The 27,079-nt window shown below is 59.0% G+C and overlaps 9 protein-coding genes across 9 annotated transcripts; 5 read left to right on the top strand and 4 right to left on the bottom strand.

The window, feature by feature from the left end:
- Positions 1–75: 75 nt before the first annotated feature.
- On the top strand, positions 76–1,223 carry A1Q1_01684 (vacuole fusion, non-autophagic-related protein; the record flags this gene model as incomplete). Its single annotated transcript, XM_014324723.1, has 6 exons — positions 76–87; positions 133–230; positions 307–459; positions 517–563; positions 706–874; positions 974–1,223. The coding sequence occupies 6 exons, from the start codon at positions 76–78 to the stop codon at positions 1,221–1,223; spliced, it is 729 nt and encodes a 242-aa protein (XP_014180198.1).
- Positions 1,224–1,461: 238 nt separating this feature from the next.
- Positions 1,462–1,978, bottom strand: A1Q1_01683 (uncharacterized protein; the record flags this gene model as incomplete). Its single annotated transcript, XM_014324722.1, has 2 exons — positions 1,462–1,491; positions 1,535–1,978. The coding sequence occupies 2 exons, from the start codon at positions 1,976–1,978 to the stop codon at positions 1,462–1,464; spliced, it is 474 nt and encodes a 157-aa protein (XP_014180197.1).
- Positions 1,979–2,685: 707 nt separating this feature from the next.
- On the bottom strand, positions 2,686–3,249 carry A1Q1_01682 (uncharacterized protein; the record flags this gene model as incomplete). The annotated part of the gene is made up of 2 exons (XM_014324721.1): positions 2,686–3,093; positions 3,214–3,249. 2 exons carry the CDS (start codon positions 3,247–3,249, stop codon positions 2,686–2,688), a joined length of 444 nt encoding a protein of 147 aa, XP_014180196.1.
- A 675-nt stretch (positions 3,250–3,924) lies between these two features.
- Positions 3,925–5,179, bottom strand: A1Q1_01681 (uncharacterized protein; the record flags this gene model as incomplete). Its single annotated transcript, XM_014324720.1, has 2 exons — positions 3,925–4,334; positions 4,372–5,179. The coding sequence occupies 2 exons, from the start codon at positions 5,177–5,179 to the stop codon at positions 3,925–3,927; spliced, it is 1,218 nt and encodes a 405-aa protein (XP_014180195.1).
- A 2,030-nt stretch (positions 5,180–7,209) lies between these two features.
- A1Q1_01680 (uncharacterized protein) lies at positions 7,210–8,117 on the top strand (the record flags this gene model as incomplete). The annotated part of the gene is made up of 2 exons (XM_014324719.1): positions 7,210–7,254; positions 7,404–8,117. 2 exons carry the CDS (start codon positions 7,210–7,212, stop codon positions 8,115–8,117), a joined length of 759 nt encoding a protein of 252 aa, XP_014180194.1.
- A 149-nt stretch (positions 8,118–8,266) lies between these two features.
- A1Q1_01679 (uncharacterized protein) lies at positions 8,267–17,588 on the bottom strand (the record flags this gene model as incomplete). Its single annotated transcript, XM_014324718.1, has 4 exons — positions 8,267–9,706; positions 9,744–12,829; positions 12,876–16,307; positions 16,358–17,588. The coding sequence occupies 4 exons, from the start codon at positions 17,586–17,588 to the stop codon at positions 8,267–8,269; spliced, it is 9,189 nt and encodes a 3,062-aa protein (XP_014180193.1).
- A 1,381-nt stretch (positions 17,589–18,969) lies between these two features.
- A1Q1_01678 (zinc metallopeptidase) lies at positions 18,970–20,363 on the top strand (the record flags this gene model as incomplete). The annotated part of the gene is made up of 5 exons (XM_014324717.1): positions 18,970–19,037; positions 19,106–19,184; positions 19,251–19,370; positions 19,421–19,702; positions 19,740–20,363. The coding sequence occupies 5 exons, from the start codon at positions 18,970–18,972 to the stop codon at positions 20,361–20,363; spliced, it is 1,173 nt and encodes a 390-aa protein (XP_014180192.1).
- A 373-nt stretch (positions 20,364–20,736) lies between these two features.
- Positions 20,737–22,992, top strand: A1Q1_01677 (uncharacterized protein; the record flags this gene model as incomplete). Its single annotated transcript, XM_014324716.1, has 1 exon — positions 20,737–22,992. One exon carries the CDS (start codon positions 20,737–20,739, stop codon positions 22,990–22,992), a length of 2,256 nt encoding a protein of 751 aa, XP_014180191.1.
- A 166-nt stretch (positions 22,993–23,158) lies between these two features.
- Positions 23,159–25,812, top strand: A1Q1_01676 (geranylgeranyltransferase beta subunit; the record flags this gene model as incomplete). The annotated part of the gene is made up of 9 exons (XM_014324715.1): positions 23,159–23,239; positions 23,286–23,430; positions 23,485–23,601; positions 23,712–23,948; positions 24,070–24,302; positions 24,439–24,677; positions 24,960–25,053; positions 25,105–25,273; positions 25,328–25,812. 9 exons carry the CDS (start codon positions 23,159–23,161, stop codon positions 25,810–25,812), a joined length of 1,800 nt encoding a protein of 599 aa, XP_014180190.1.
- Between the last annotated feature and the right edge of the window lie 1,267 nt (positions 25,813–27,079).

Genomic DNA, 27,079 nt, shown 5'->3' with positions numbered 1-27,079 from the left:
TCCTTCCCTCTCTGACTTTTCTGGTCGCTGCATCAACCCCCCTTCTCGCCGCCTACTGCATCACGACCAGCAAGCATGCCTGACGAGGTGGGTTTGACCCGAGCTCACAAAGGGAGCTGGATGAGCTGACAGCAGAATACCCCGCTTAACCCCAACAACAACGACAACAAGGGCGAGTCGTCCACGATGGGCAGGATCGCCCACGACGTCTCCGAGAACTTCTTCCAGCCGTGAGTATATCCCGGGTACTGACTCTCGCCTCTGTATCGGCTGCCAAGCATTGAGCTGGACAGGACTCGCCACCAGAGACCAACTCGACGATCAACCTTCCTCACCCAACTGCTGCGAATCTCCCACCAGAGCTGACAACAGGTTCTCGCAGGGTGCCCTCAACCTCCTCCCCAGGCGCGGAGAAGGCTTCCGGATCAAGCAGAAGCGCTCCGACAACCTTCCCGACACGTAAGTTGCCCATGTGTTGTTGGAACTAACAAGCAGCGACGACCGCCCGCTTCTGAGGGACTATCACGCGATCAACGACCCCACGATCCGCGTTCGTGTGCCCAGTGAGTGTCCTTTTGGCGCCCCGGCACGACGGCGTGCCTCTTTCCTAGGATTTGGAAGGGCTTGGGTCTGCCTTCCAGAAGCCTTCGCCAGAGCTGGGCAGCACAGCTGTGGGTGCCGCGAACAGATAGCTAACAATCTCAGAGAAGAAGCCCACCCCCGTCAAGGTCGAGGCCAAGGTCTGGTTCGCCAACGAGCGTACCTTCATCTCGTACCTGTCCATGGGCATGCTGCTGTCGACCATCGCGACTGGTCTTCTCTTCGGCGCCAAGGACAGCGTCGCTCGCAAGTTCGCTTGGGTTTACGCTGGCATGTGAGTATCCTTCTGACGAGGCTTCCCTCTTGCTTCGTCGCGCCTCCCAAAGGCAGCCATCAGTGCTGCGCCGCTGTGTTTGTCGTAGCTGACCAACAGTGCCGCCGCCGTCCTCATCTACGCTTACGTCGTGTACCAGCAGCGTCTGACGATGATCGCCTCCCGCCACGCCGGCTCGTTCGACCAGCTCTGGGGCCCGATCCTGATCTGTGTCGCTCTCTTCGTCGCCATTCTCGTCAACTTCATTGTCCGACTCCAGGACGCCAGGGAAAAGCACGGCCACACCAACCCGCTCTCGTTCACCAACGCGTGGAAGGTCGCCGGCGAGAAGAGCACTTGGCTCAACTAAAACACACAAACACAGACACAACACTAGCTAGATTGAGTAGTCATCATCAGTCTCACCAACAAATCTAATGTAGCATGAGGTTCTTGGAATGCAACGATGTGAACAGCATCAGGAGAAGCAGGAGCGGGCTACACGGTCTGGCATCTCAACAGGGCATAGGAGGAAGACCCCTCTGGGCAAATCTCAGACAAACACATATATAAATAGATTTTGGTTATCGCTTCTTCTCTTCTCCACTCTAAGCGGTCGAGGTCGCCTCCTTGTAGGCCTGGATATTAGCTCAGTTGAGGAACGAGGTAGCTTATACTCACGGCCATCTCAGCGTCGAGGTCCTCAGCAGTCTTCTTCGCGGGGCGGGGGGCACGGGGCTTGGCGGCGCGGCCAGCGCCAGCGGCACGTCCACCGTTGCGGGGCTTGGCGGCGGCAGGAGCACGGCCAGCACCACGGCCACCCGCGGCGGCGGGGGCGTTGACGCGAGACGCAAGGGACTGCATCGCGTTGGGGTCGATGGCGATCTCAACCTTCATGGGGCGCTCTGCGTGTCGGAAGCAACCGCGAAAGGAGATGCGGATCCAAGAGGGGTAACATGTTGAAGCGTTGGCGGGAGAACGGGAAGATGGTGTTGATTGCAGATGTCGGAGTTGTCGAAGAGAGATGAAGGCATTGATAGGTCGAGGAACGGTTGAGGTTATGCGATTTGAATGCGAGGGAAGGCCAAAAGTCCAATGTCCAGTCGAGAGGAACCGTATCAGCATTCGTTCAAACAAAGCGGAAGGGTGGGGGAGCCGCCGCTGTCGCTGTGGGCTTCCAGAGGAAGCCGTCGATCTCAATAACCAGTCCTGCCAGCTACCATAACACGGGCTCCGCGAATCATCGCTTCTTCACCACCGAGACCATGCCGTCGTCGTGTCTTGCAGACAGTCGTCGGGTCCCTGTCCGGTCTTGCCTTGCTTGTGGGTCTAAAGAAACACACTTCCTCTTGCGTAGGAAGACGCTGTTCCGCGCACCGCCCCGAGCAGGGCGGTGTAAAACCGCTCAACCACGCCCGCGAACCGCGCACTGCGCCCCAGTTCTCATAGGCCGTGATACCAAGTGGCAACTCCAAGTGCTCTTCCGAACTTGGCAACCCCGGGCGGGGTTTGAGCTGCAAGGAATGCAATGGTAAACACCATCTCCAAGTGGACCTCCTCCTGCGGAGGTCCCGCCGTAACTGTCGATGGGTCTGATCATCTGCACCAGTCCTTCCAAGGGGGAGCTGTGAAACCTCGAGCTCGACCGGCGTCGCAAAGGAACTTGGGAACATGGGCATGACGCGCGATACGCGCGAGGTCGAATCCCTTCCTTCCTGGAGGCAGATTTTATTCTGCGCAAAGATCTTGAACTACCTTGGCACAAGCATCACTCATTGCGAGGACAACACAGCCAGCGAACAGCGGAGACATGGGATCAGTAAAGAGAAACACTAACGGTTGTCGATCATCCTGTTGTGGTACGTCGAGTGGGCCTTGTTGGCGTCGCCCTTGTTCTTGAACATGACGGTCGCGACACCAGTGCTCTTGCCGGTGCTGGTGTAGCTCAGGTGAACGGAGCGAACCGGTCCGACGGTCGACTGCATGAGGTCGCGGACAGCGGCATCCGTCACGTCGGCGGGGAGGTTAGAGATGATGATCTTCTGGGCATCAGCCGTGATGGGCTTGGCCGGAACGGGGGCAGCAGCACGCGCGGACTGCTTGGCCGAAGCAGACTTGGGCGCAGCTCCGGCGTAACGAGCACGCGCGCCACCGGCACCAGCACCAGCACCTCCAGCTCCACCAGCACCTCCCGAGCGAGGACCACGACCGCGACGAGAGCGGGGCTTAGCAGCGATGATCTGTTGGGATGGAAGAGAAGGCAAAGTGACGCGACACGGGTGGCAAACAACGCGTTCGAAAAGGTGAAAGGAAGAGGCGTCAGCTCGAGATTACGGATGGCGAATATCGCGGTAACGGACCTCGTCGAGGGGCTTGTCGATGTCCATGGAAGCCATTGTGAACGGTGGGTGGATGGATGCGGTGAGGGAGAGGTAAGAGAGGGTTGAGGGAAGAGTAGGGGTGGGTGAGCGTAGCAATATATCGACGCGGTTTGATGTCGACTAGCGCACTCAAAGGGTCAGAGGCCTGCAAAGCGTCCCCGCGTGGCTTACGGGAATATAGGGCAATCTTCATTTGATCCCGTCTGTGGCATGCGCCCGCTTTTGTTCGAGACCACTGTCCCATGCATTATCGGGGCGCTTTCAGCAAGGCAACCTTAGTAGAAGAGTAAGCATTGTTCGCTGCACAGCGTGGGCTGTGATTTGACAGCCGAAAGACCACTTTTTCTGTTGCAGCAGTATGTCAGTGGGAGAGACGGCGCCCGTCTGGCTGTCCGGGCGAGGATCAGGGAATACCGCCATTGCTCGAGGGCTGTGATTACATTACTCTATAGATCTACAGGAAGCTGCTTGTAAAGTGAATAGTGATGCACATGAAGTTGCAGTGTTGTCAATGCGCCTTTTCGTAAGAATTAAGATGAGAGATTGATAAACTGATAGATTGATAGAAAGGGCAAGTGCCAATCGTGGCGATCGCCCTGTGGCTAGCCGTAGGCCGGGTTGTATTTGTTTCAAGGCGGAAACCCCCAGACCACAGTATAAGTTCAAGCCGTACTCTTGAAGAGCAAACAACTAGGGCAGGATCGCCATCTCGCTGATGGCAGCCCGGAGGCGATCTGTCGAATTCTCCGTCGTCGCCTCAGACGGATCTTCAGAGACCAGAGCTGACGCCAAAGTACCGTCCGATGTTGGCGGCTCTTCAGATATCGGCGACAGACCTTGCGACGATGAATGAGACGACTGTTCAGACGACTCCTCGGACGATCCAGCCGCGGAGGCCTCATTTGAGCCAGAACCCGACTCAGTCTCTTCGGACGAGCCCGTTCCCGATGAGCCCGTCCCCGTTCCGACAGTCGAGTCCTCCGTCGACTCTTCCGACTCCTCATTCGAGTGCCAGCGAAGAGACTTGAGAAGTGCCAAGGAGGGACCAACAGCTCTCCAGCGGCGCTTCTCTACCAGCTCCTGCGACCGCCATGTCTCGCCTGCAACGTCAGTTTTCAATATGAAGGTTCGACCTACTGCAGAGCTCGCAGGGCTCGCACCCGTCTCCGTCAGGCGGGAAGTGCTCAATTTGCACGATGTGCGGAGCATCCCTGATGACCCGCATCCCGTGATCCGGATACTGGTCCTCAAAGTGCTCAATAATATCGCTGCCAAGACTCTCGCCGTAGTTGAGGCAGACCTGGAGGGGAGGAAGGTCCCACTTTGGCACTCGGCCGTGCTCGTAGTCGTCCCATGTGAGGCGGTTCAGATCACTTGCCGCAACCTGGATGGCCTCCCACGCATCCGAGGCGAAGCAGCGCCATTCGTCCCAGGTCGTCCCCAGGCCGGAGCGCTCGCGCCACAGCCAGCTACCGAGCAAGACCTCGTGGCATGTCACCGACCGATAGCGCTTGGCGGGGAGCTTGAAGAGGAGGTCCTTGCTCTCGTCGCCCAGTAGACAGACGTCCACGGTGTCAAAGATGTAGAATGTGGGCGGAGAGGGGAGCTCACACTGGATCCAAGGCGGATAAGACACACACGGAGGCCCAATATCCAGCAACAGCTGCTCCACGTTCGGGAACAGGGGACGCGCACCTTGGGCCGCGGCGTCCCAGAGCATCTCCACTATGGCCGTCGTCCAGTATCCTAGGATCTTGAGGCGGCGGACAAAGGAGAGCGCCAACCGCGTCCGCTGGGCGAGTTTTACCGGCGCACGGTTCTCTGGCTTGGTAGCTGATGCATGGTCGGGTCGGAGCTTCCACCCCCTCCCAGCAATGAGCAGCACGACCTGGTCCCTATCCAGGGTGATGGAGGCGTACAGTCGCCTGGCTGCTTCCTCCCACATCGAGCTCGATGTGCGCATCAAACACAACAGGGTGTCCGCATCTGTGGCTGGATCGATGAAGTCCAGAATGCACCGTAGGATCTCGGCTGGGAGCGCATCGAGGCGGGCCTCCAGCAGTATCAGCGATGCCAGGCCCTATGGGTTGGGAACAGCAGGATGCTGTTCTGTAGCGTTGGTTCGGTGCTCTGCAGTATGGTTAACGTGCAGTGGCGGGGGAAAAGAAGGTATGGATAAACAGGACCTTCCACGATGCACCAATGCGATATAGACTTAAAAAAAACACACCCGGTCGTTGAACCGAACAAGCACTCCCGGCGATGATGTCAGACGCGTCGGCATGCGGAGCGGCGGACTTGCTCTGGGCCATGGGCGGAAATCCAGAGCCGAGCGGCCCTGAAGACCACAGGACCGCCGAAATGGTTTCGACCTCGTTTCGGGCTGGTCCTCCCGTTGCACGCAGAATATATAGTTGCATCGAGGCTACCTACGAGGAGAGTGCTGCAGATGCAAGGATGGTTAACTGCGCCACCGAAGGCACTCCGAGCTGCTAACCCCAATCCAACAAATGGATTCTAAGGTGTTGATAGCGAGCTCAGATAGGCACTCTGACCGCCGCTCATTGTCCGGGTCCGATGGGCCGCCCTAACCTCCCAACCGAGCTTCGAATGCTCAAATGTACGATCACTAGGCTTCCGAAAGACAGAGTCTCGGTGACTGCTACCCTGCTGGCAGCCTTAGTCCGAGCGCCAAGGGCTACTTCTCGGCTTCTCCTGGCTCGTCGGCTGCCCCGTCGTTGAACCGCTACTCCCGTGTTCTGTACCGGGGTTGACTCTACACGAGGCCGGTACTTGCTCAAGCTCGCTCTGCGGTGAGTCTCAGTTAGTCATACGATGAGACAGCCTTCCGCAACCGGATGCTCTACTGTTCTACTTCATACCAGCTTGCATGATACAACTGAGCTCTTCGTTTCGCCTATTCACGCCCACCTCCGCGCCTAAGACGCCTCAGCAGGGGGCGCTTAGACAACCGAGTGGTTGCTGACGTCGGCGTTCTTGGGCTTGACCTCGTACATGTTCGGGTTGCCGTCGACGGGCTCGTGCTTGCAGTGGCAGCGCTCGTCCTCGGGGACGTCGGCGAGGCACTGGGTGTCAGCATTCTTTTTAACGAGTGTTCGGGGAGTTGCACGGTCTTGTGCGCGGTTCAGTGGCGCAACTGTGGGACTGGAGCACGGCATGCGGCAAACAACGAAATGCGGGGACGTCGAGTATGACGTTGACGGCTGGACGGTTGGGGGGCGAGGGCTGCCAGCCATCGATCTGCCTGGCATGTTACTTGCTCTCACAGCTTGCTCCCATAGCCTGCGCGCAACTTTCCGCGACACCGAAAGAGTGCTCGTCCAGCGCAGTCATCGACGTCGTCGGTCGCAATGCGCGGAGTGGAAAGACATTTGCTCGGTCTCAACTCACCTGCTCGATGTGGTTTCCTGTCCGTCAGCTATCATCGAGCAACCACTAGCAAGAAACTCACCACATCCCCACCAAGTGGGCTTTCCGTCGTTAGGGCAGGTGACGCGCTTGCACATGATGTTGAACTTTGTCGTGAAGAGTAAGTTGGAAGAAGCGAAAGAGCACACGCAGCTGTCGCCGTATTTATCTCGCAGTGTGAGTCACCCCCCAGACCCTTTCCTTTCGATGCAGACGCCGCTGGCCTTCGGAATGCCTTTTCATTCACCGTGCAGCTGACGAGAGTCTTCGATCGCCCCGGCGTATGGAGGATGACGTACCTGAACTGGGGGTGGAGAGCCGACGTATCTCCGCTAAAGATTGCAGGCGTGGGAGGGTATGACGGAGGGGAGCGTGGGAGACCTGATGACATGAAGCAAGCGGCACCGGCCGCCTAGCCGCCGGTCATGCGCGGTCATGCGCGATCGGCGGGTGGAGTAGCCGGTGCTATGCGTCCCCCAGACATTTCTGGCCAGGTATCTAAAGGAACAAGCAGGCGACGACGTCGTCTTCAAACAAACATACACAATGTCGGACCTCACTAGCCAGGCTCTCTTCGACGTCAAGGACAAGGTTAGCTTAACAATGCGACGGATAGCTGACAACAGGTCGTGCTCGTCACGGGCGGCGGACGGGGTGTCGGCGAGATGGTGCGTATCCGAGACATTCATTCCTTGGTTCTTCCCTCATACATTCGCTACGTGAGTAACAGTTAACACCAGATCGCGGCGACCTACGTCGCAAACGGCGCCAAGGTCTACATCTCCTCGCGCGACGCCAAGGCGTGCAACGCGACCGCGGAGCAGCTCACGACTGCTGGACCGGGAACCTGCCATGCCATCCCCGGCGACCTCTCTTCTTACGACGAGTGCCAGCGTCTCGCGGCCGAGATCCAGAAACGCGAGCCCGTGCTGCACGTGCTCGTGAACAACAGCGGTGCGACATGGGGCGCGCCGCTGGAGGAGTACCCCGACGCCGCGTTCGGCAAGCTCATGACGCTCAACGTGCAGCGTGTGTTCACACTTACTCAGGCCCTGCTGCCGGCGCTGCAGAAGGGCGCCGAGCGCGATGGCGTCGGCCGCGTCATCAACATTGGAAGCGTTAACGGCATCAATGTCCCTAGCCTTGAGACCTTTGCTTATTCCTCATCCAAGGCCGCGCTGCACATGCTCACCAAGCACCTTGCTGCATTCACCGGCCCCAAGGTCACTGTCAACGCGCTCGCGCTCGGCCCCTTCAGGAGCAAGATGATGAAGGCTACGCTTGATGCGGCTGGAGACGTCATTGCTGCCAGCCTCCCCATGGAACGCATCGGCGAGCCCGGAGACGTTGGTGCAGCCTGTCTCTGGCTGTCGGGCAAGGGCGGAGCATGGGTTACGGGCACGATCATTCCCATTGACGGCGGCTCCCTCATTTCGGTCAAGGCGCGTCTCTAAACTATCTCACACTCTTGTATCACCCATGCACTCTTTATACTGGATTCATTGCATATGTCACATTCTGCGGGCTGATTGTACTACTGTATGGGGTGTGTAAAACTACAACATGATCGGGTCGGAGATTCTTCACTACTTCGCTTCATAGCCTAGCCCGCCTGCGGGGCACGAGGCGCATCCTCCAGCGGCGGCGTCAGATCTTCGGCCCCCGCCCTATCGAGCATGCACGCCGCCTCGCCGAGTGCGGCCTGGTCCTCGGCGTATCGCGACGACGCGCTCGTCGGCGAACTAGCATCCTGGTTCTTGTCCTTGTCATGATGGTGGTGCGCGTGGTCCTTGACCTTGCGAATGCCCGATTTCAGTAACGAACCGAGGCCGTGGCTCTTGTGGCTCTTCTGCGACGACGCGCTGTCCTTTGCGCTCGCAGCGTCTCTGCTGTCTCTGGGCGTCGAGCTGTCCCGACTGCCTTGGGGTGTCGAGCTGTCAACCGAGGCATCGGGATCCTGGTCTTCCGACGCCGTGGACGCCTCCTGGATGCTCGGCTCGGACGTGGCACTGGGGCCGCGCTGGTGCCGCGAGCTCGAGTTCGCCGTTGCCGTCGGGCTCACGCTACGAGACCCGTGCTCTGGCATCTTGGGGTCGAGGTCGTGCGTGATCTGCGGAGCGAGCGCGTCGTCGATATCGAGTGGCTCGAGGGCCGACTCCTTGAACCGAAGCGCGCTCTTCTTCTGCTCCTTCTTCATCGCCGCCGTTGCGCTCTGCGTCTCGATGCCCGCAATCTGCCGCAAACCCTTCTTGGAGCGGAAGATAGACGTCTTGTGGAACACTTGCTTGATAATGTCGGACCGCTGGTGCCACATCGACTTCATGATGTCCACCTTTAGATGGTTCACGAGGTCCTCAGCCGTCCACACCTTGTTCTCGTAGTTGATTGACGGCACGTCGAACCGGAAGTCGACACATTCGGGGAGGGAGATCGCGTTGTGCTTCCGGTGGTCGTCGCGCTTGTAGTCGAGAACGAAGGTCGTCGAGCCCATGACGACACTGACGAACGTAAAGTTGTTCTTGGCACGACTGCGCATCTCGGCGCCGTCCTCGTCGTCCGTGTCCGTCTCGTCGCCGCCATGCGTGTGACTGTGGCCGTGCCCATGGCTCGACTCGTGCACGCTCGCAGCGTCGCCGTTCTTCTGGTTCCCGGTGCGATGATTGAAGCGATCGCTCGAAATGAGGGCGCTCTTGCAGCGAAGGCGCTCGTTGATCGTCGCATTGACAGAGTTGTCGGTCGTCGAGATGCTCTCGTGCGGGCTGGCCGCGTCCGAGTTCTTGGAGTTGGCGTTCTTGGCGTCGGACGAGTTCTTCGAGTTCTTGGACGTGCCCATGTTGGTCGTCTCCATGTTGTGCGTGCCGTCGTTGGCCTGCGTCTCCTCCTGTCCCTTCTTTGGCCGGAAGATGTAAGCCATGACGGCCGAGCCGACCTCCTCCTCGAGACGGAAGCGGCACGGGTGCAGGAAGAGCGTACCCTCGCGCACGATCTTGATGCCTCCGACCTCTGGAGCCCACGAGATTGCCATAGAGACCGAGCTGTTTGGCTGCCTGTCAGTTCAATTTCGCGCCAACCTAACTCACCTTTGATCCGTCCCTGTTGCGCTTATCGTTGTCCTTGTCCTTATCGTCGTCCTTCTTCTTCTTGCTCTTGCTCTTCGGCACCTCCTTCATGGCAGTGCGGTAGAAGACCTCGGGGAAGAGGGCGTCGGCGTTCGTGTTGAGCGCAGCCAGATCGCCAATGACGAGGGCATGGTCGGACGACGCATCCTGATTGTTAATCCTGGACGCAATCGTATGCTTGATGTTGAGCTTGAGAAGCGGGTCGCCATTGTCGCGGAGCATGTGCCACGCAACGTTGCCGGCGCGAATGTCAATCTTGGAGAGCGTCTTGAGCATCTCGCGCGCCTGCTCGCGCGAGCGATTCACGTTGACGACGGCAAAGATGGTGAAGAGCGACTCGTACTCGTTCAGCAGTTCCGAGCGAATCTGGAATAGCTCGCGCTTGCCGTTCTCGTTAAGACGGTCCATGTTCATCTCGTATCCGCGCTGAAGCTCGGTCAAGTTGCGGATGTGCTGCTGGAGCACGAAGAGGCTGAGCAGCAGCTGCTGCGGGTTGCGGTCGCGTCGGTCAAACTTGTACAGGAAGCTCTCAATCTTGGCGGAGCGCTGCACGTCCTGCGGGTCGCGGTACAGGAGCAGGTCGGTCACGATATAGTACAGTGCCGAGTAGTGCACCGATGTCGCGGACACGGTGATCATGGGGATCGTGATCGACGTCTCGTTCTGGTGCTTGCGCAAGTGCGTGATGAGCTCGCCCGCCTCGTTGCGTGTCTCGGGCCACTCGAGACCGCGTGGAGGGCGCAGCTGGTTGAATCGGTCCATGGACATGGAGATGTCAGTCTTAAGGACAATACGCTCATAGTCGTTCGCCTCGCACTTGGTGTCGACAAAGATCTCGAGTGGCACAAAGTCGAGCTGGAAGTTGGGGTTGCCCTCTGCCTTCTTTGTCTTGGCAATGCGATTCGAGGGGTAGAACGCCTGCAGGCCCTGGAACGAAATGAAGTCGCGGTCGAGAACATTCGTCGAGACGTGGTCCTCGCCCTTTGTGTCTCGCACAGAGTAGTCGCGGTAGTTGATCTCCTCCATCGCGACCAGCACGACAGCCTCCACGTCAGCGGTACTGCGGAGCGAGACCTGCGGCTTGAGGATGACAGCCTGCCAGTGCGGGTGAACGGTGCATTCCGCGGGGAGACCGAGCTCGGGCCGGCGGAGGTCGTTCTTGTCGCTGAAGAAGTCGGACGGGAGCTTGTACAGCGATGGCTGGTTGCTGTCGACGAGCTTCTCGAGCGTCTCCTGCAGCTCCTGGACCGCGTCGGTCGAAGAGTTCGGGTCGGGCTGCAAGTCGTCCGCGTTGAGACCGTTTGGCGTCCGGTTCATGCGCTTGTTCATGCCGTCGCGGAGGCCCTTGAGCGACTCGTACGAGCCCGTGTACTCTTCCTTTCTGCGGTTCTGCCTCGAGTACAGGTACTTGTACATGAGGTTGCGGGAGACGTTGTTGAAGAAGAGGCGGGGAGAGTGCACGTGGATCGTGTTCTCGAACGTCACGTCGCCGCTGGCATCGGCTTCGAGTGCTGCCTGGTCGTGCTCCTGGATAAACGTGTTGTCGTCCATGTGACGGCGCTCACGCTCGCGCAGGTCTGCAATGTGGTTCTGCAGGATGTTGATCCTCTGCGCTGCAAGCGTACGGCCGTCGGTGATTTTGGCGGGCTCGCCTTCGAACGGCGGCGGCAGCTTGGACAGCACGCCCTCGAGCTGGATGATGCGCGTCTGTGTGATCTCAGACTGCATCGGGCCGACTCCCATAGCAGCGCCGAGATAACAGATGTGCGTCTTCTCATGACCAAACTTGGTGGCTCCAAGATCGCTAGGCGGCGCATCGGGGTCTTCGTGGGCTGAGATGAGTCGCGCCTTGACACGGCGGGAGAGGAAGACGTGCGGGCAGTCGCCGAGATGGACCAGCAGCACGCGCGGGTTGCGGTCAAAGGGTTTGTGGTCGGCATCGATATAGTCGAACCAACTGTACCACTGACGGTCGAGAGGAGGCAGTTCGCTCGCATGTGGCACCTTTGGCATATCGGCCGGTGGCGGGTTCTCGGCACAGAGCGTCGTCATCTCGTCGAAGGTCGAGACCATGCCCTTGAGACGGATAACGTCGAGGATAAGGTCACAGGCGTAGAAAGGCTTGTTAACGACGGTCTTAACGCGTTGAAGCTTGTCTTGCCAGACGCGACGCTCTGTCATACGCTGGTGGCCGTCGAGACGGAAGCGGTCGACACGGAGCTTGACGCCAACGTGCTCGGCGCGGCCGGTCGACCACAGCTGCTGCGACCACTGGAAGTAGCCGTGCTGGACATACACCGGGGACAAGTCTGTTCGATACTTGATCGTGGCCATCGACTTGCCAAACTTCTTCGACGGCGGCGGCGAGTCGGGGAAGACTGGACCTTGGCGGATGGGCGCAGGGATCTTGCTGGTGAAGAGGTGCCACCACGCGAAGAAGTGCGCAAACGCCTTGGGACTGAGGTACAGACTGTTGTTGTTGTCGGCACCGGCGTTGGCGAGATTCTTCTCACGATTACGGTCACGCGGAGCATCGAGCGAAATGGAGAAGTGGATAAAGTCAGAGCGGAACCCTTCGTACGAGTCGATGGGGTGACCGGCTTCCGCTGCCATGTGCTCGACGACATCGGCTCGCCGCAGCCTGACGGCCTGGTGAGGGATGAAGTTGAAGATACGGCACTGTCGGTGGAAGAGGTTGGTCGTGTCACCACAGTTCTTCGTGCAGGTCCACGGGCGACAGGTGCGCTCGAAGCGGAAGCCGACACCAAAGCGGATGCCGTTGAGGAAGCGAGCACAAGGCTTGATGCTGCGCTTTTCGATGAATCGCCTGTCAGCCTCGCCGCCATCGCTTTCACCTTCAGGCGGCGCATCCAGTCCGACAGCCCTCTTGTCATCATAGTTAGTGAGATCAGGGATGGACACGAGCGCCTCCTCAGCCAAGAACTGGATGAGCTCGTGTTGGTCGTTCGGTTCGTTGATCTGGATGCGGCAGTGAGAGCGGAACACGAGGGCAAAGCCTGCACCTGTGCCGTCGATCTGGTACGGATCTTGCGAACCTGTTGTCAGTTAAGAAGACACGACCCCCTAACTTACCCTTGAGGAGAAGACGCAGTGAGTGGGAGAACTCAACATTCGTGATCCAGTGCAGGGATAGACGCATCTTGTCCCAGAAGCCAGGCTTGGGCGACGGGTCGCGTGGAGGACTGCTGAAGCCGTCGAGGACCTTCATGACATCGCTGATGCCGGGCTGGTACGAGTTGCACCACGTGATGGTGGCGGGGTCGTCCGACGTGATCGAGAAGATTGGGCGCGCGTAGGTTTTGACAGGAGTGATAGTCTTGGCGACCTGGCAGCGCAGCGCGGGCGCATCGACGTGCCCGCTTTGGGCGGGGAGGATCTCGACGGGAACGAAGAGACAAGTGTCCTCGAGGTTCTGCTGAGGCAGCTCCTCGGCAATGACGAGCAGCGTGGTGACGTGCCAGCTTGGAGTGCCGTCCTTCTTCGGCGGAACACGAAGGAGCGGCAGCGGATAGTCGCGTAGAGTTATCTTACACTCGGTTTGCGTCCAGTCCAGCTCGAAGGGCACCATGAGCGAGAACTGCACGTCCTTGTCAAAGGGCGTGGAGGTGTTGCTCATGAAGTTGATGATCTGGTCGCGACTCAGCGGCGGCGGGGCGAGCGTCAACTTGACGTCACTGAACGACGCTCGGAATAGCGGCGTCGTCTGCTCGAGGGGCAGGATGTGGATGGGAAGATCCGTGGGGCGCTTCACCTTCATCTTGCTGTTGATGGCCTCCTCTCGTCTGTTTTGCTCTGCCGTGGCCCGCTTCATGCGCTTGATCCACGACTGCGACATGTGCCAGTCAAGACGGTAGCGCGCCTCGGCCTCGGAGACTGTGGCATTGGTCGTGAGGTGGTTCACGGGACGAACATCCTCATCGCGGAGCAGGGAGACCTTGTGCTCAAACATGTCCTCCAGCCCGATACGCTTCTTCTGCTCGACGAGACCGACGCGGTTAGCCAGGTTGAGTCTGTTCTCGACCGGGTGATCCCTAAACTCGAGGCGGAACAGACCGACGTTGATCTTGAACGTGGGCAGGTACTTGGGCTGCTCGCTCGCTGGCATCTTGATCATGGAGAACTGCTTCGACTTGAAGTTGTGCGCCAGCAGCTTGCACGTCTTGATGGTGACGTTGATGTTGAAGATGAGCTGGTACAGGACAAAGGCGTAGGGGATGCGGATCCTGAACGCATCGGCGTTGATGCCAATGACCTTGCCCGGCAAGTCGATGGAAGCGTCGAGCTTCTTGATGAGGCCGAGCTCATCGTAGTAGCCGGGGAAGGTGCGACTCTGGACGTACAGCAGAACCGAGTCCGAGGTGATCTTCAGCGGGTCGTTCGGAATAACGTTCACACCGAGGTTGCTAAACGTCAAGAAGACGCGCTCACGCAGGGGCAGCGCAAAGTCGGCCCACAAGTTGGGAATGAGACAGACGACCTTAACGTATCGCTTGTGCTTCTTGACCTCGCCGTCGGCCGGCTTGGGCTTCTTGAACGGCTCGGCGATATCCTTGAGCGTCTGGCCACCGAGCATGAAGCAGTAGATGTCCGCGACACTGATGTGAAGGTGCAAGAGGTCCATGCGGACCGAAACGCTGGCGGAGGACTCATCGTTGGCGGTCGGCTTAACGAGCCTAGCGTTCATCAACAGACGAGGCAGGCGCACAGTCGAGCGTGGCGCCACATCAGCCGGTGGAAGAATGGTCGGGCGAATACCAGGCTGCTCGCGCCTTCGGTTCCCCTTGAAACCCCAGGCGGCGTATTCGAGATCAGGCTCGGGCGGAGACTCATCGTCGTACTCGTCCTCTGGCATGTGCTGATCCGTGCCACCCTTCTCGATGAAGTTGGACCCGTTCAGAACCGGCTTGATGTTGGTGTCGAGAAGTGTGAAGGCGAAGAGCGCAGACTGGCCCTTTTGATCCTTCAGAACTTTGGCGTCCTGGGCAGCTGTCGTTCTGATGTCCGTGTAGAGGCCGAGCTGCTTGCGAGCGTCCGAGTCGGGAAGCTTGGTAGAGCTTCCATCTCTCTTGATTGGTCCGTAGGATGCGTAGTCGACAACGGCGTGGCTCGTGAGCCAGATGCCATGGACCAGCTTCGCTCCAGCGGGGTTGAGCTCCTTGTGACCGAGGAAGATGCTCAGAGGAACATCAGCGCGCAGCGACAATCCGACCGGCATCTTGTTGAGCGGGTCAGAACTTGGCTTGGCTTGGTTGTGCTCCTTGGGATTGCGCAAACCAGCCAGCTGACGGATAGCGTCAACAACCTCCTCGCTCCAGATCTCCAGGCGGAGCCCCTCCTCGACAGTAATGTCACCGTCGGCGAGGAAAGACTCGGGACAGAGAGAATACCTGTCGCGACCATTCTCGTCCACGGTCTGGACACCGCGGATGTCTCCAAAGATCTCACCGTTGACGGGTCCCAGGTGAGCCAGGCGGAAGGACCTCTCGTTACGAGAGCCAAGAGACAGGCGGAGTTGAATTGGGTCAATGTTCACGAAGCCATCGCCCTTAAGAACCAAAGAGTAGTCATCCGGACCGATCTGGTTGGACGTGTCCACTTCATCCGCGGACACCTTTGTGGTCGACGTTCGAGAAGACGTCGAGCGGAAGGTATTGTTGGACTTGATCGAGGTCGGACTACTGGGCGCCGAACGTCCAGACTTGGCATTGACAGACGGAGTTGTCGCTGTTGATGAGGCGGGGCTCGATTTGGGCTTTGCCGACAGTGTCTTGTACTCGGTGTGTGTGCCCATCGTCAAGCCATCACAGGCGAGAGTGATAGTTGCCGAGTTCTCATCCGCGCGATTGGCAACAACCATTGAGATATGGCCGATGTCCACGAGGAAGACAACGCGAGGGGGAATGCCATCAAAGTGCTTCTTGTGCTTGGGGTGCTTCTTCTCCTTGGGCGGGTGGACAGCACGCCAGGAAGCGATGAGCTCCTCGCACAGCTGAACATCGGTGGCGACGTCGACGGAGGCAATGGAGCCACGCGCGTAGACGAGGAACTGGTTTAGATCATCGGCGAACAACAGGTTGGACGGGACAGACGTCATGGGGCGCCAGCTGGACAAGAGATCAAACTCGGCCTTCCTGATCGCAACCAGCTGGATCTTCTCGTTGCTCGTTTCACCGGGCGAGATGCACTGGAGTTCGATAGACGTCCAGTACAAGCAAACAGACACGCCTCTGAGCAGAGACTCGGAGCTTTCGTTCTTGCCGTACAGCTTGCGCAACCGAGGGTCCTCATTGGAGTTGGTACCAGAGACAGTGAGACAGAGGTTGGTAAAGTCGAGCGACAGCGTGAACGCCGAGCCAGCGTCCGACGCCTCGACCGCCGTGGAAGACTCGCACGAGGAGCAGGGAGGGGAATCAACCTTGGTGACCGGAAGAGCGTGGGAGACGTAGACCTTGGAGAACGAGATAGACGTGCGCTCGGAAGCACGGAGGAGGGCCTGATCGTCAGCTACAGATCACAGTGCGTTCAGCTTACCTTGACCAGCGAGTTGTCCTTACGCTTCTTGGCGCTTTCCTCCGCAGGTTCCGTCTCGGTGTCCTTGTGCTGGGGCTGTTGCAGTTCGGCCTTGACATCCTCCTTGTGGACAGGCGTTTTCTCCTTGATTATCTTCTGCGCCTTCTCGAGGGCGTCGATGCTGGCGTGAATCGTGCCGACCTGGACATCGGCGCGGATGTTGTCCTCGGCCAGAATATCATGGTTGGCAGCGAAGCCGACGCTGACCTTGACGGTAGTGGCAGTATCGATGGCAGCGATTTTCTCGTATGAACGAGCCCTTGCATCTCGAGAGGCGCGGAAGTTGAGCAGAGAATTGATAGGGTCGAAAGTTGTGAATGACGATGTCCGGGCGCTCTTAGTGCTGGACATGCTGGTGGTTGATGTGCGGGGTGACAGATGGGGCAGAGAAGTCGTAATGGTGTTGTCAGAGTGCGACGAGTACATGGGCAGCGGCTGGACGGCATCGACGTTGGACAACGTGAGAGTGAACACGACGTGGTCCACGCCGTAGCCGACCGCCGATGACCACAGATTCGACGCCGTCTTGGACACCTTGTCGTGGATACTCTGCAAATTGGCCAGACTGCCACGGCGTCTGTGGCCCTTGGACTCCTTTGTCTTCGGGCAATTCTTCGCCGAAAGGTCGTCCTTGTCGCTGGGATGAGGCAGAGGCGCCAAAGTCTCGCGAGCAGAGGAGAGCACTATGCCACCGATGAGGACCTCGGACTCGCCATGATCCTCCATGATGACACGGATTTTCTGGACGCTCACCCCAATCCGCGTGGCTATCCTCGACCAATGGTGCACGACCATATGAACAAGGTTGTTGACGACCCTCTGGACATTGGGGGGTAGACGTTTCTTCTTCTTCGGGTGGGACTGCAATGTCAGTATGGTGCCCGACGCCCCGATTCTCACCTCCTGATCTTTCCCCGATTTCTTGGGGTGCTTGCGAGCACGCACGGTAATCCCATCAAAGTGAAGCGTGACGATGCTCGTCGGCGAGCATCCTCCCCAACTCCAGTATATATGATCGATGCGCAGGTCTGGCTCGGCAGCGTTGGCGTGCGCCTTACTCCGCCATTCCAAACCTCGCGCAGAGAAGATCGAGAGCTTCTTCACTCGCAGGCGGAACTTGCTGAACCGTTCGATTGCCCACGGGATGATCACGTAGGACAGCACGAGCGAGACGAGCAATAGGCCGACGACCTTGGCGATCCAGGACGACGCCATGGTGGTCGACGGGTGTTGACGAACGCGAGCTTTGAGACTGTTGATGGAATGAATCAAAATTCAGAAAGCCGAGAATGCTGCATCAGGTTAGCGGCCACGTCCGGGTGCCAGGTGAGCGTGGGGCCATGAGCGAGTGTGAAGTGTGAGGCGGGCGAGGGCGAGTGTGCGGTACAAGAGCTTGTGTGTGTGTGTGTGTGACTCTCATCTGGGAACATGCCGTTTACGGAACAGCGAGAAGCGCGACGGGGCGAATTGCAATGTCCCCGAAGGTCTCACGAGCAGAACCTCGGTCACTCGCGGCGGAGGAAAGTATGGACTCACCAACTTTGAAGGCCTTTCAGAAGAGGACCATGATGATCGCGGGTGTCGAGAGCAAGAGGAGACCGAGATTTGGGTGGAGAGATGTGGATAGTGTGGGGCAACAATCTCGGTTTATTGTTGTCGTAGGTTGTGGGGAGCCGGCGTCGCAAAGAAGTTGGGCGCCGGACCAAAGCGAAGGGAGAGTCCAAAGATATAGGAGGTCGGCAGTTGGGTGGGAGTTGAGAGAAGGAGTTGTGACTGCTTGCGACGATGTCTTTTGGGTGGTGAGGAGGGGGATGAGTTGATCGGAGTGGGATGGTAGGTGAAGGAAGGGTTAAGATCAACGGTGGTGGGTGGGTTGCAATGGTCGACAGAGGTGGGGACGAGTACCTTGTGACGGTGGTTGCTGATAGCAGGCGTGCATCCGAGTGAGTATTGCAATGAGAGAGAGGGGCAGCACGGGTGCATGGCCGCGACATCATCTTGCGTCAGGGACGGCCCTGAGCGAGACGCCTCCGAGCATGGGAGTCTGGAGTCTGGACATCTCGAGCCTCGAGACAAGACCGATGCTGCCGCCAAGCGCAACCGAATCGGCGACTGCCCGCAGATGTCACGCCTTCTCTGATCACCTGCATCCAGCGGTGACTATGCTCTGGGTCTCTGGCACGAGTCATGAAGGTTCCACACGATCAATGTTACCAAGGAATGACGCTGCCCCTCATTAGCCCCTTTCTAATCCCCTGCATCCGCCAGACTCGTCACCTGCGACTCTGTAAACCACCCAGCCAGGCCAGCCAGGTGGTTATCAGAGTTGAACAGTCAGGGGTCTCGCCGAGCACTGAGCCTAGCGCCTGCGCGCTCATTTCTTCTTCCTCCCACATCCGGTCACATGACTCTGTCCCTGACAACCCCCTGACGCGCCCTGATTCCGAAGGTGGAGGTCGTTCACCTAAATCACGACCGTCGGGCGTCCACTCGAGCTTGGTCAGCGTCTCTCTCTGTTACAGTCATCTATGGTCATCTACACTCTGTTCTGTTCCTTCCTTTCGCACCATTACTCTCTTCCAGAGCATCAGGCAACATGACGGTGGCGCCACTCGTCCGGGCGTTCGAGCACCTCCCGAACCGCCCAAAGTCGAATGAGGCAAGGTGCGTGTTCGGCGGCGCAACGCGACGACGCGCTTGAATCGAGCCCTTGAACTGACGTTTCAAAACAGACCACTTCTGGAGAAGATTGCTAGCCAAGTCAAGCCCATCATGTCCAAAAGGGGATGGAAAGTGGGAACACTTGCCGAAGTGCGTATCAATACATTCATTCCCCCGACGCCAGCGTTACTCCGACAGCCGTACTGACCGTGCTAGTTCCTTCCTGCGAATCCAGCGCTACTCGGGATCAACATCAACAGAGGGCAGCGGATACACCTTCGACTGCGGCCGCCTGGAAATGAAGACACGTTCTACGAGTATGATCAGCTGGTGCTGGTCATGCTGCATGAGGTGAGCACAGGTGGACTCGCTGATCCTGACGCCAGCTCACTCACATCGTCCACGGACCACACGACGACAAGTTCTACAAGCTCCTTGGCGAACTGGAGGAAGAGTACTACGGCCTGAAGTCGAAAGGTTACAGCGGCGAGGGCTTCAACTCTGATGGCCACCGACTCAACGGCGTTCGCGTGAACGAGTATGAGGGCAAGAAACGTGGCCCCGCGGCCGCAGAGAAGCGCCTCGCCCGCCAGAGAGTTATGGGGCGCGGCGGTGTGCTAGGTGGCTCCAAGGTGACAGGGAAGACGATGCGCGAGATCGTCGCCGAGGTAAGCTGATCGCATCGGGCTGTGAGCTGACAAACAGGCTGCTGAACGACGACTACGCGATGACAAGTCTTGCAAGGTGGACAACAAGGAGGCGGAGGAAGAGGCACGGAAGGCGCAGGCGGAGAGTCAATCTACACGCATTGATGTTGAGGACCTGACCGCCGCGTCTCCCGAAACATCCGGGGCCTCCACTCCGCCGTCGGCGCAGCTTTCTGAGCCCGCCGAGCGCCGACCAGCTCCTCCGTCCCGAGCATCGTCGAGTAAAAGCAAACGCGCTCTGTCCAGTGATGATGATGATATCATCGAGATCGACGCCAAGGACTTCGAGGGCACAAAGGGCACGGGCACGTCGTCTGCTCGGTCGAAAGCCAGCAAGACCGAGAAGATCTCGCTTGCCAAAACCGCACCCATCCTGCCAAGCAAACCGTCACCGAAGCCGGCGACTGCACCACCAAATCCGCGTGGACGCTCAGAGTGGGCCTGCCCGACCTGTACATTGCTTAACCCTATCCGTGCGACGACTTGCGACGCCTGCACGACACCCCGTCCTCAGCAGATGGCCACGAAGGATGGATGGTTCTGTGACTTTTGCGGCTGCGGCCCGCGAGACATGACCTACTGGACCTGCGGCGAGTGCGGTTCCATGCGGACCTGGGGTTAGTATCGCTCGATTGTATCCATATTCCTTGTTGTGCACTTCACCGTTATCCAGCATAGACTACCCACCCCCTTGTAACTCATCTCGTGGTATGTACCCCAATCCTCTCGCACTGCGCAGAATGCTTCCCCGTGCATCAGAATATGGGAGCCGCCCAGCTCTTCGACATTCCGATCCTTCTATGCATAGAGTACTGCCTTCAGAACGCACCTTCCTTATCAGCTGTGCGCCACATGAATTTCACGTGACTTTACTCCCGCGTTCCTCCTGCCGATATCCTGACGATTTCACGTCCGACACGAGCCCGGCGGTCAGTAACTCTACAAAAATCGGACTGCCGGACATCGCGACGAGCCGACACCCGACACGCGCGACCATGCCGTTCCGAGCTCGACTGAACCCAAGCACGTTAGCGCGGAGGGTTGCGGCGGTGCGGCCTGTGCGCCCTCTGCCCGCCGTCTCTGGTGCACTTTCCCTCGCCGCCACCTCCGCCTCCGCCTCTGCGGGTCCCGGCCCGCGGACACTCGAACTTAGGTCAAACCGGACGTACAAGACATCAGCACCAGCGCAGGCGTTCAGTTTCTTCCGCCGGAAACCGGCCCCCATCAAGCCCGCCGACGCCGTCATGGCCACGCTTGGGCCAGGGCTCTCCGACCCGCTCGCAGCAGCTTATGACAATCTCATCAAGTGGATCGAGTACGACGGCAACACGCGCCGTCTGACGGGAGAGGAGATGGAGAGGCTTATGGCTGCCATCAGTGGTCGGCGATCAGCCGCCGCTGCAGAGCTCATGCAGCGGCTCTGGAACGACCTGGCGCTGCACGGTCTGCAGCCTGAGGACCGATACCTCCGGCAACTCATTTACAGTCTCGCGCGGAACGGAAAGGCAGACGAGGCGCTCGCCCTGTTGCTCGACGGACACGCTGAAGCCATCGAGGCGCGGGAATGGATCGAGCTCGTGCGTTCTGCTGTCAAGACGGGCAACGCGGACGCCGTACTGTCGCTCGCGGAGGAGAATGGGATCAAGGACGAGCGACTGTACGCTGCGCTCCTGAACGCGCTGAATGGAAAGGACGGAGTGGATTCGGCGCAGCTCCAAGCGCTGCTCGATCGGATGGAGCGGAATCGCGTCAAGCCCGGTCTGTGGACCGAGTCCGCCCTTGTTCCGATCTACATTATGCTCGGGGACGTTGCCTCGGCGAAGTCCATGGCAGACGCATGGCCGTCGGTCGAGGACGAGATGCTCCGCTCCTCGCTCCTGAGCGCCAAGTGCGAGGTCGAAATTGCTCGCCGTGACGTTACCGCTGCTGTCGAGGTCATCCGGACAATGGCGGGCACAGACGACGAGGTCCCTCCGCGTGCCAGCTCGTTCGTGATCAATGCGTATCGCGCCAGCCCGACCGTTCGGGACACGGTAGATGCGGTCCACCGGTTCCGAGGCGAGACCGGAGTGCGTCTGTCCAAGGAGGGATGGAAGCGTCTCATTCTGGGCATGGACGTGGACAACGCGCTCGCGCTGCTCGAAGAGGCAAGGCTCGAGGCTGCCGTTCTCGACGAGCCGCTTGCGAAGGCTCTGATCGGACAACTGTGCGACGCGGGACGGATCGACGACGCGATGGAACTCTACGACGAGCTCGTCATCGCCAGCGATGCGGATCCAACGAACGAGTCAAGGCAGCCGAGCATGGACATTTTCCGGCGCCTGCTGGCTGCCTGCGCCAGGGAAGGAGACACGGACACGGCGCTCTCGGTGCTGGCCGCGATCAAGGAGAAGGGTTTCGTCCTGAGGACCCCGAAGTTGGGCGAGCAGCTCACCGCGCTCATCGCCGCTGCACCCGACCACGTTATCGCCCTCGACCTGTACAAGGCTTTCCGCGCTGTGTCTGGCGGCTGGAGCGCTGCCACATTCTCCTTCGCGATTAGTGCCTTTGTCCGCCTGCGCACGAAGAGCTCGGCCGTTCCACCACCCGACTTTGTCATCGAGATGATGCACGACATGCGCAAGGCGGGCTACCAGCCTGGTGCGGAGATTCTTACCTCCGTCCTCGCCTCGTACGCTTCTCTGGCGAAGAGGATCGCAAAGCTTCCTCCGACGGCCGAGACGGAATTCAAGCGCTCCGCCCTGCTCAGCGCTACCAGGGACGTGCGCACCCTCACATCCCTCGACCCCCTGATCGTGGTCGACCTCAACCTGCTCAACACGCTCATGAACGCACTCTCGTGCTGTGGTGCGTCGGCCGAGGCGCTGCGGGTATGGGACGAGATCCTGCCCCGTCTCTCCTCCGAGGACAAGCGTGCCGGCGAAGTCTCCGTCGCGATCGTGATCGACGCCTGCTCTTATGGGGGACAGTTTGCACGCGCGAAGAAGATCTGGGGCTGGGCCACGCGACACGGGCTGAACTCTGGTCTCGGGGCACGTAGCGCTTGGATTGAGTGTTTGTGCCGGTATGGCAAGTATGAGGACGCGATCGCAGCCGTCAAAGACTTCAGTGACCCGCCGGCCGACAAGGATCTCGCGGCGATTGTGCTCAAATACGGCTTCCGGTCGGACAGCCCGCAGGTCGTGTTTGACGCGCTCCAGGAGGCGTTCCCGGACTGGTGGCCTGATCTCTCAAAGCTCATCAAAAAGTAGACATTTGTACCATCTCATCAGCATATGCATTGGCCTTGGCACATTGCAATACCGTGACCGTCATGCGGAACCAAATAGTCGCGTCCACCTCCACCCTCCACCTCGCCGTCCAGCTCGATGTTCAGCCCAGACCTGCCTACTGATCAGCACACGATACCCCAGCACCATGTCAAAGACAGCAGACAAGGCGGCCGCGCCGCCCCTCGACATCCCGCTGCATGTCAAGTACATCCAAGCTCTGGACGAGGTGAGCTGGGCAACCGCGTACCGTGAGCTGACAAGAGCAGAAGAAGGACCTGGCATACCACCTGACGGCGCACCTGCGCCTGAACGGCGTGTACTGGGGCCTGACGGCCCTGTGCATTATGGGCCACAAGGAGGCGCTGGACCGCGACGCTATGGTTGACTATGTCATGGAGTGCTGGGACGAGGAGGCTGGTGAGTCCATATCATAGGGGGAAGCTGTGGTGATAACTACCAAGCTGACAACAGGCGCCTTCGGAGCTCATCCCGGACACGACGCGCATATCCATGCGACGCTGAGTGCGCTGCAGGTGCTCATCATGCAAGACGCGCTGGAGCGGTGCGACGTCGAACGGGTCGTGAAGTGTGAGTTGCCCTTCCCATGTCCTCCACCATCACCCGTGACAGTTCAATGTTTCTCTCCTCTCACTTGACATGCAGCTATGCCGTCGTCATTGAGCAAAGCTGACACGCAGTCCTCCTCTCGCTCGTGTGGAAGGACGGCTCGGTCGCTGGTGACGAGTTCGGCGAGCGAGATACCCGCTTTGCGTACATTCTTGTGTCGGCGCTGAGCCTGCTCGGACGGCTGGACGACCTCGAGGCGCTGTATGACGGCAAGGGCCGCGAGCTCGTTATCGACAACTTTGTCCGGAGTATGAACTACGATGGCGCTTTCGGCGCTGAGCCGGGAGCGGAGAGTCATGGTGCGCAAGGTATGTCTGCTCCCTTCCCCTCGATCTTCCTCGCTGTCGATCACAGCCTTCTTTCTCTCTCATATTCTCAGCTGCGGTGCCTCCCGACAGCTTTCCATGTTTGACCTCAGCTAACGTTCAGTCTGGGTCAGCGTCGCCGCGCTCGCGATGCTGGGCGAGCTCGACCGGATCGACGGCCACATGTTGGGCTGGTGGCTCAGCGAGCGGCAGCTTCCGAACGGCGGTCTGAACGGCCGCCCAGAAAAGCTCGAGGACGTGTGCTACTCGTGGTGGAATCTCGCGGGTCTCGCTATCATCGGCAAGCTGCACTGGATCAATCGGGACAAGCTCATCAGCTTCATCTTGAGTGCTCAGGTGAGTCCGAACTTGCCCGCATAGGCAGGTGACCTACTCTTCTCGATCGCCGCATTCGGAGCCGCCCGAACTTGCTTTGTCAGGAAGAGGCATTTTGGCGACAGCTTTGTCTTGGGAAACGATAGCTGACAAGCAGGACGAGGAGGACGGCGGCATCGCCGACCGACCAGGCGACTGGGTGGACGTGTTCCACACTGTGTTCGGGCTCGCTGGCCTGAGTCTCCTCGGCTACCCCGGCCTGCAGGACATTGACCCGCTGTACTGCATGCCAGCCGACGTCATAGCGGCTCGCGGCCTCAAGAAGCCGTACAAGGCGCTTCCGAGGCTCGAGTCCTGGCCGCCGGCAGCGTCAGCTGAGTCTGCCCAGGCTCAGCCGTGAGCATCAGCCTCATCTCTCTCATTCCATCAGCATAGACGACGACGCGACGACGAGTGCAGCACACACAATCGCACGAAATAGAGCCAGCCGTTGCGGATTCCGAAATGAAACCCCCCGCGACACCCTCTCACCCAAAGTCATGTCGCCGCTCCACCCCAGAGCTTATGCTGAGCCAGAGGAATATTGCCTCTTTCAGTGTATTTCATCTGGGGACACACCATGGCCCCGAATCTCTCATGATCCACATGCATATGATTTTAGACCAAATCTGCCCGCAGTTTCGCTCGTGTGAACTGGGTTCACCGAGGCTCCCTCTCCGCCAACCGCTCGGACGTCCGTCCCTCTACTTTCGGCGTCCCTGTCTATCAACTCGTCAGTCTAGAGTGCTAAGAACATGCAAAATGCACCAAGGATGCAGAATAGAACGAATTTAGTTACTTCGAGGCAATAGTGTGTAGAAAGGATTATACTGAGATGATTTGGATGCGGTTTGTCGAAGCGGCCGCCGAGATTCGGCTTCCGGAGAAGATGGGGGTAGATAGTACTGGATACAGTGATGTCTATGACGGGGCGTTGAGGATTTGGGGATTTGGTAGGTAGTTTGCGGATGTCACTCCAAGATGCTCATTACACGCACAACGCTTAGGCGTTGGCGGCGTCGATGAAGGACGACGTGAGACGGTCTCCGCGGCGAGTGCCGGCAATAGTCATGGCGATGAGGATAGCGAGGCAGACGGAGAGGAGGATGAAGTTGATCCAGGCAAAGGCCTCGGCAGCGACGTAGTGCGAGCAGTGGGGCGGGGCGCCGGGCTGGCCGCAGTGGGCGCCGCCGCCCATCATGGCGGCGTACGAGGCGGCACCGCACAGCCAGAAGACCCAGGTGATGGAGATGTAGATGAGGTGCGAGAGGACCGAGGCGACGACCGACATGGCAGACACGAAGAAGGCGACAATGTACACGATCGAGGTGAGGAAGGTCCACCAACCGACGAACATGAGGAATCGCGTTCGGTCCCGGTAGCTGTTGTTCACGTAGCCCTCGTGTCCGTTGCCCTTCGCGACCAGGTAGGACGTGATACACGCCACGATCAGCGAGAAGAGCGAGATGATGCCGAGGACAATCGGCGATGAACGCGCGACGTAGCGAGCCTGCAAAACCATTAACTTCATGTCGTCTTAATACCCCGAAAAGAACTCACTGCGTCACCCATGATGATAGATTAGTAGTTGGTTGGTAGAGGAAGAGGAAGAGGTTGATACAGCGGTGAGTCGGATTATTCGACAGATGGCAGCGGCAGCGAGTTGCTCGGCGTAGAGATGTTGAAGGATGGGGAGAAGGACGTTAGAGCCCGGCAGAGTCGTTCTCTTATAAACTCTTTCTAGGACGCCTCTGTCAGCGGCGCTCCCTCATCACCCCAACCGGTCCCCCTGTGATGTAAGAGCTCCCATCTGGGTCTATGGAACCGGGTGGAGAACAAGGCCCCAGGTCTGAGGGCCTCCGGCGAGCAACCAGGGGCAAATCAGAGGGGAGACGTATATTTTCATGACATGAATGAGCTAAACCTGGACCCTCAAGCTCGCTCTCTTCGTGGAGGGGGCCTTCCCAGGCTCTGGAACGACCCACCTGGGCGGCAGTTGGGCAGGTGTGATCATCACAACACCTTGGCTGGGATGAGGCGTGAGGCGCCGTCATCGGCCGATCCCTTAGCTCTGATGCCCTGGGATGACTGACGCCGAAGCACCTGCAGCTGCAGGGGTAGTAGGGCTGCAGAACCGCAGAACATGCTCCTGCTGGCCCCTGCTGGCTCCTGGTGCTCCTATTTAGCTGCTCCGTCGCCTCCGTCCGTGCCCGCATCCTGCCCCCTTGATTGGCAGATTACGAGCCAAACAAGCTCTGGAAAAAAGTCGTCCAATCCGAGCCGGTGACGTCACCCCTGACCATGTTCAATGCGCCGCCAGTCGACTGAATGGCCGAATGAAGTCTTGTTATTGCCTGCTTTGGCAGTCATGGCTGCAAACCCAGCTCGATCCCATCAATGACATAATCGACCGACCTCACCAAGGACCCTTATCCAACCCGGCCCTTGGGCCCTGCAAGGTTGAGGTAACTGACTGACAAACAAATGACATGACCAGTCGCTCTCGCTCTGCACAAGATACCGAGTGACGTTGGCGATGCTCTCGAGTTCTGACGGACCCCACGGACCCTCGGACTCCGGACCACAGGGCCATCAGATTACTACCCTCACAGGAACTCGGCTGCTCGATCCTTGCCTTGACGAGACCTCCTCGGCACCCTCCTCATTCCACCGTCAGGCACACCTCGTCTCGGCCTCTTTCGGCCTCTCTGACTCATCCGCACTCATATCCCGCATCCCCCTCTGCCCCGCACAAATGT

Source organism: Trichosporon asahii, assembly GCF_000293215.1.
Source record: "Trichosporon asahii var. asahii CBS 2479 unplaced genomic scaffold scaffold00050, whole genome shotgun sequence".
Taxonomy (NCBI): domain Eukaryota; kingdom Fungi; phylum Basidiomycota; class Tremellomycetes; order Trichosporonales; family Trichosporonaceae; genus Trichosporon; species Trichosporon asahii.
This window is presented reverse-complemented; position numbering and strand designations above follow the sequence as displayed.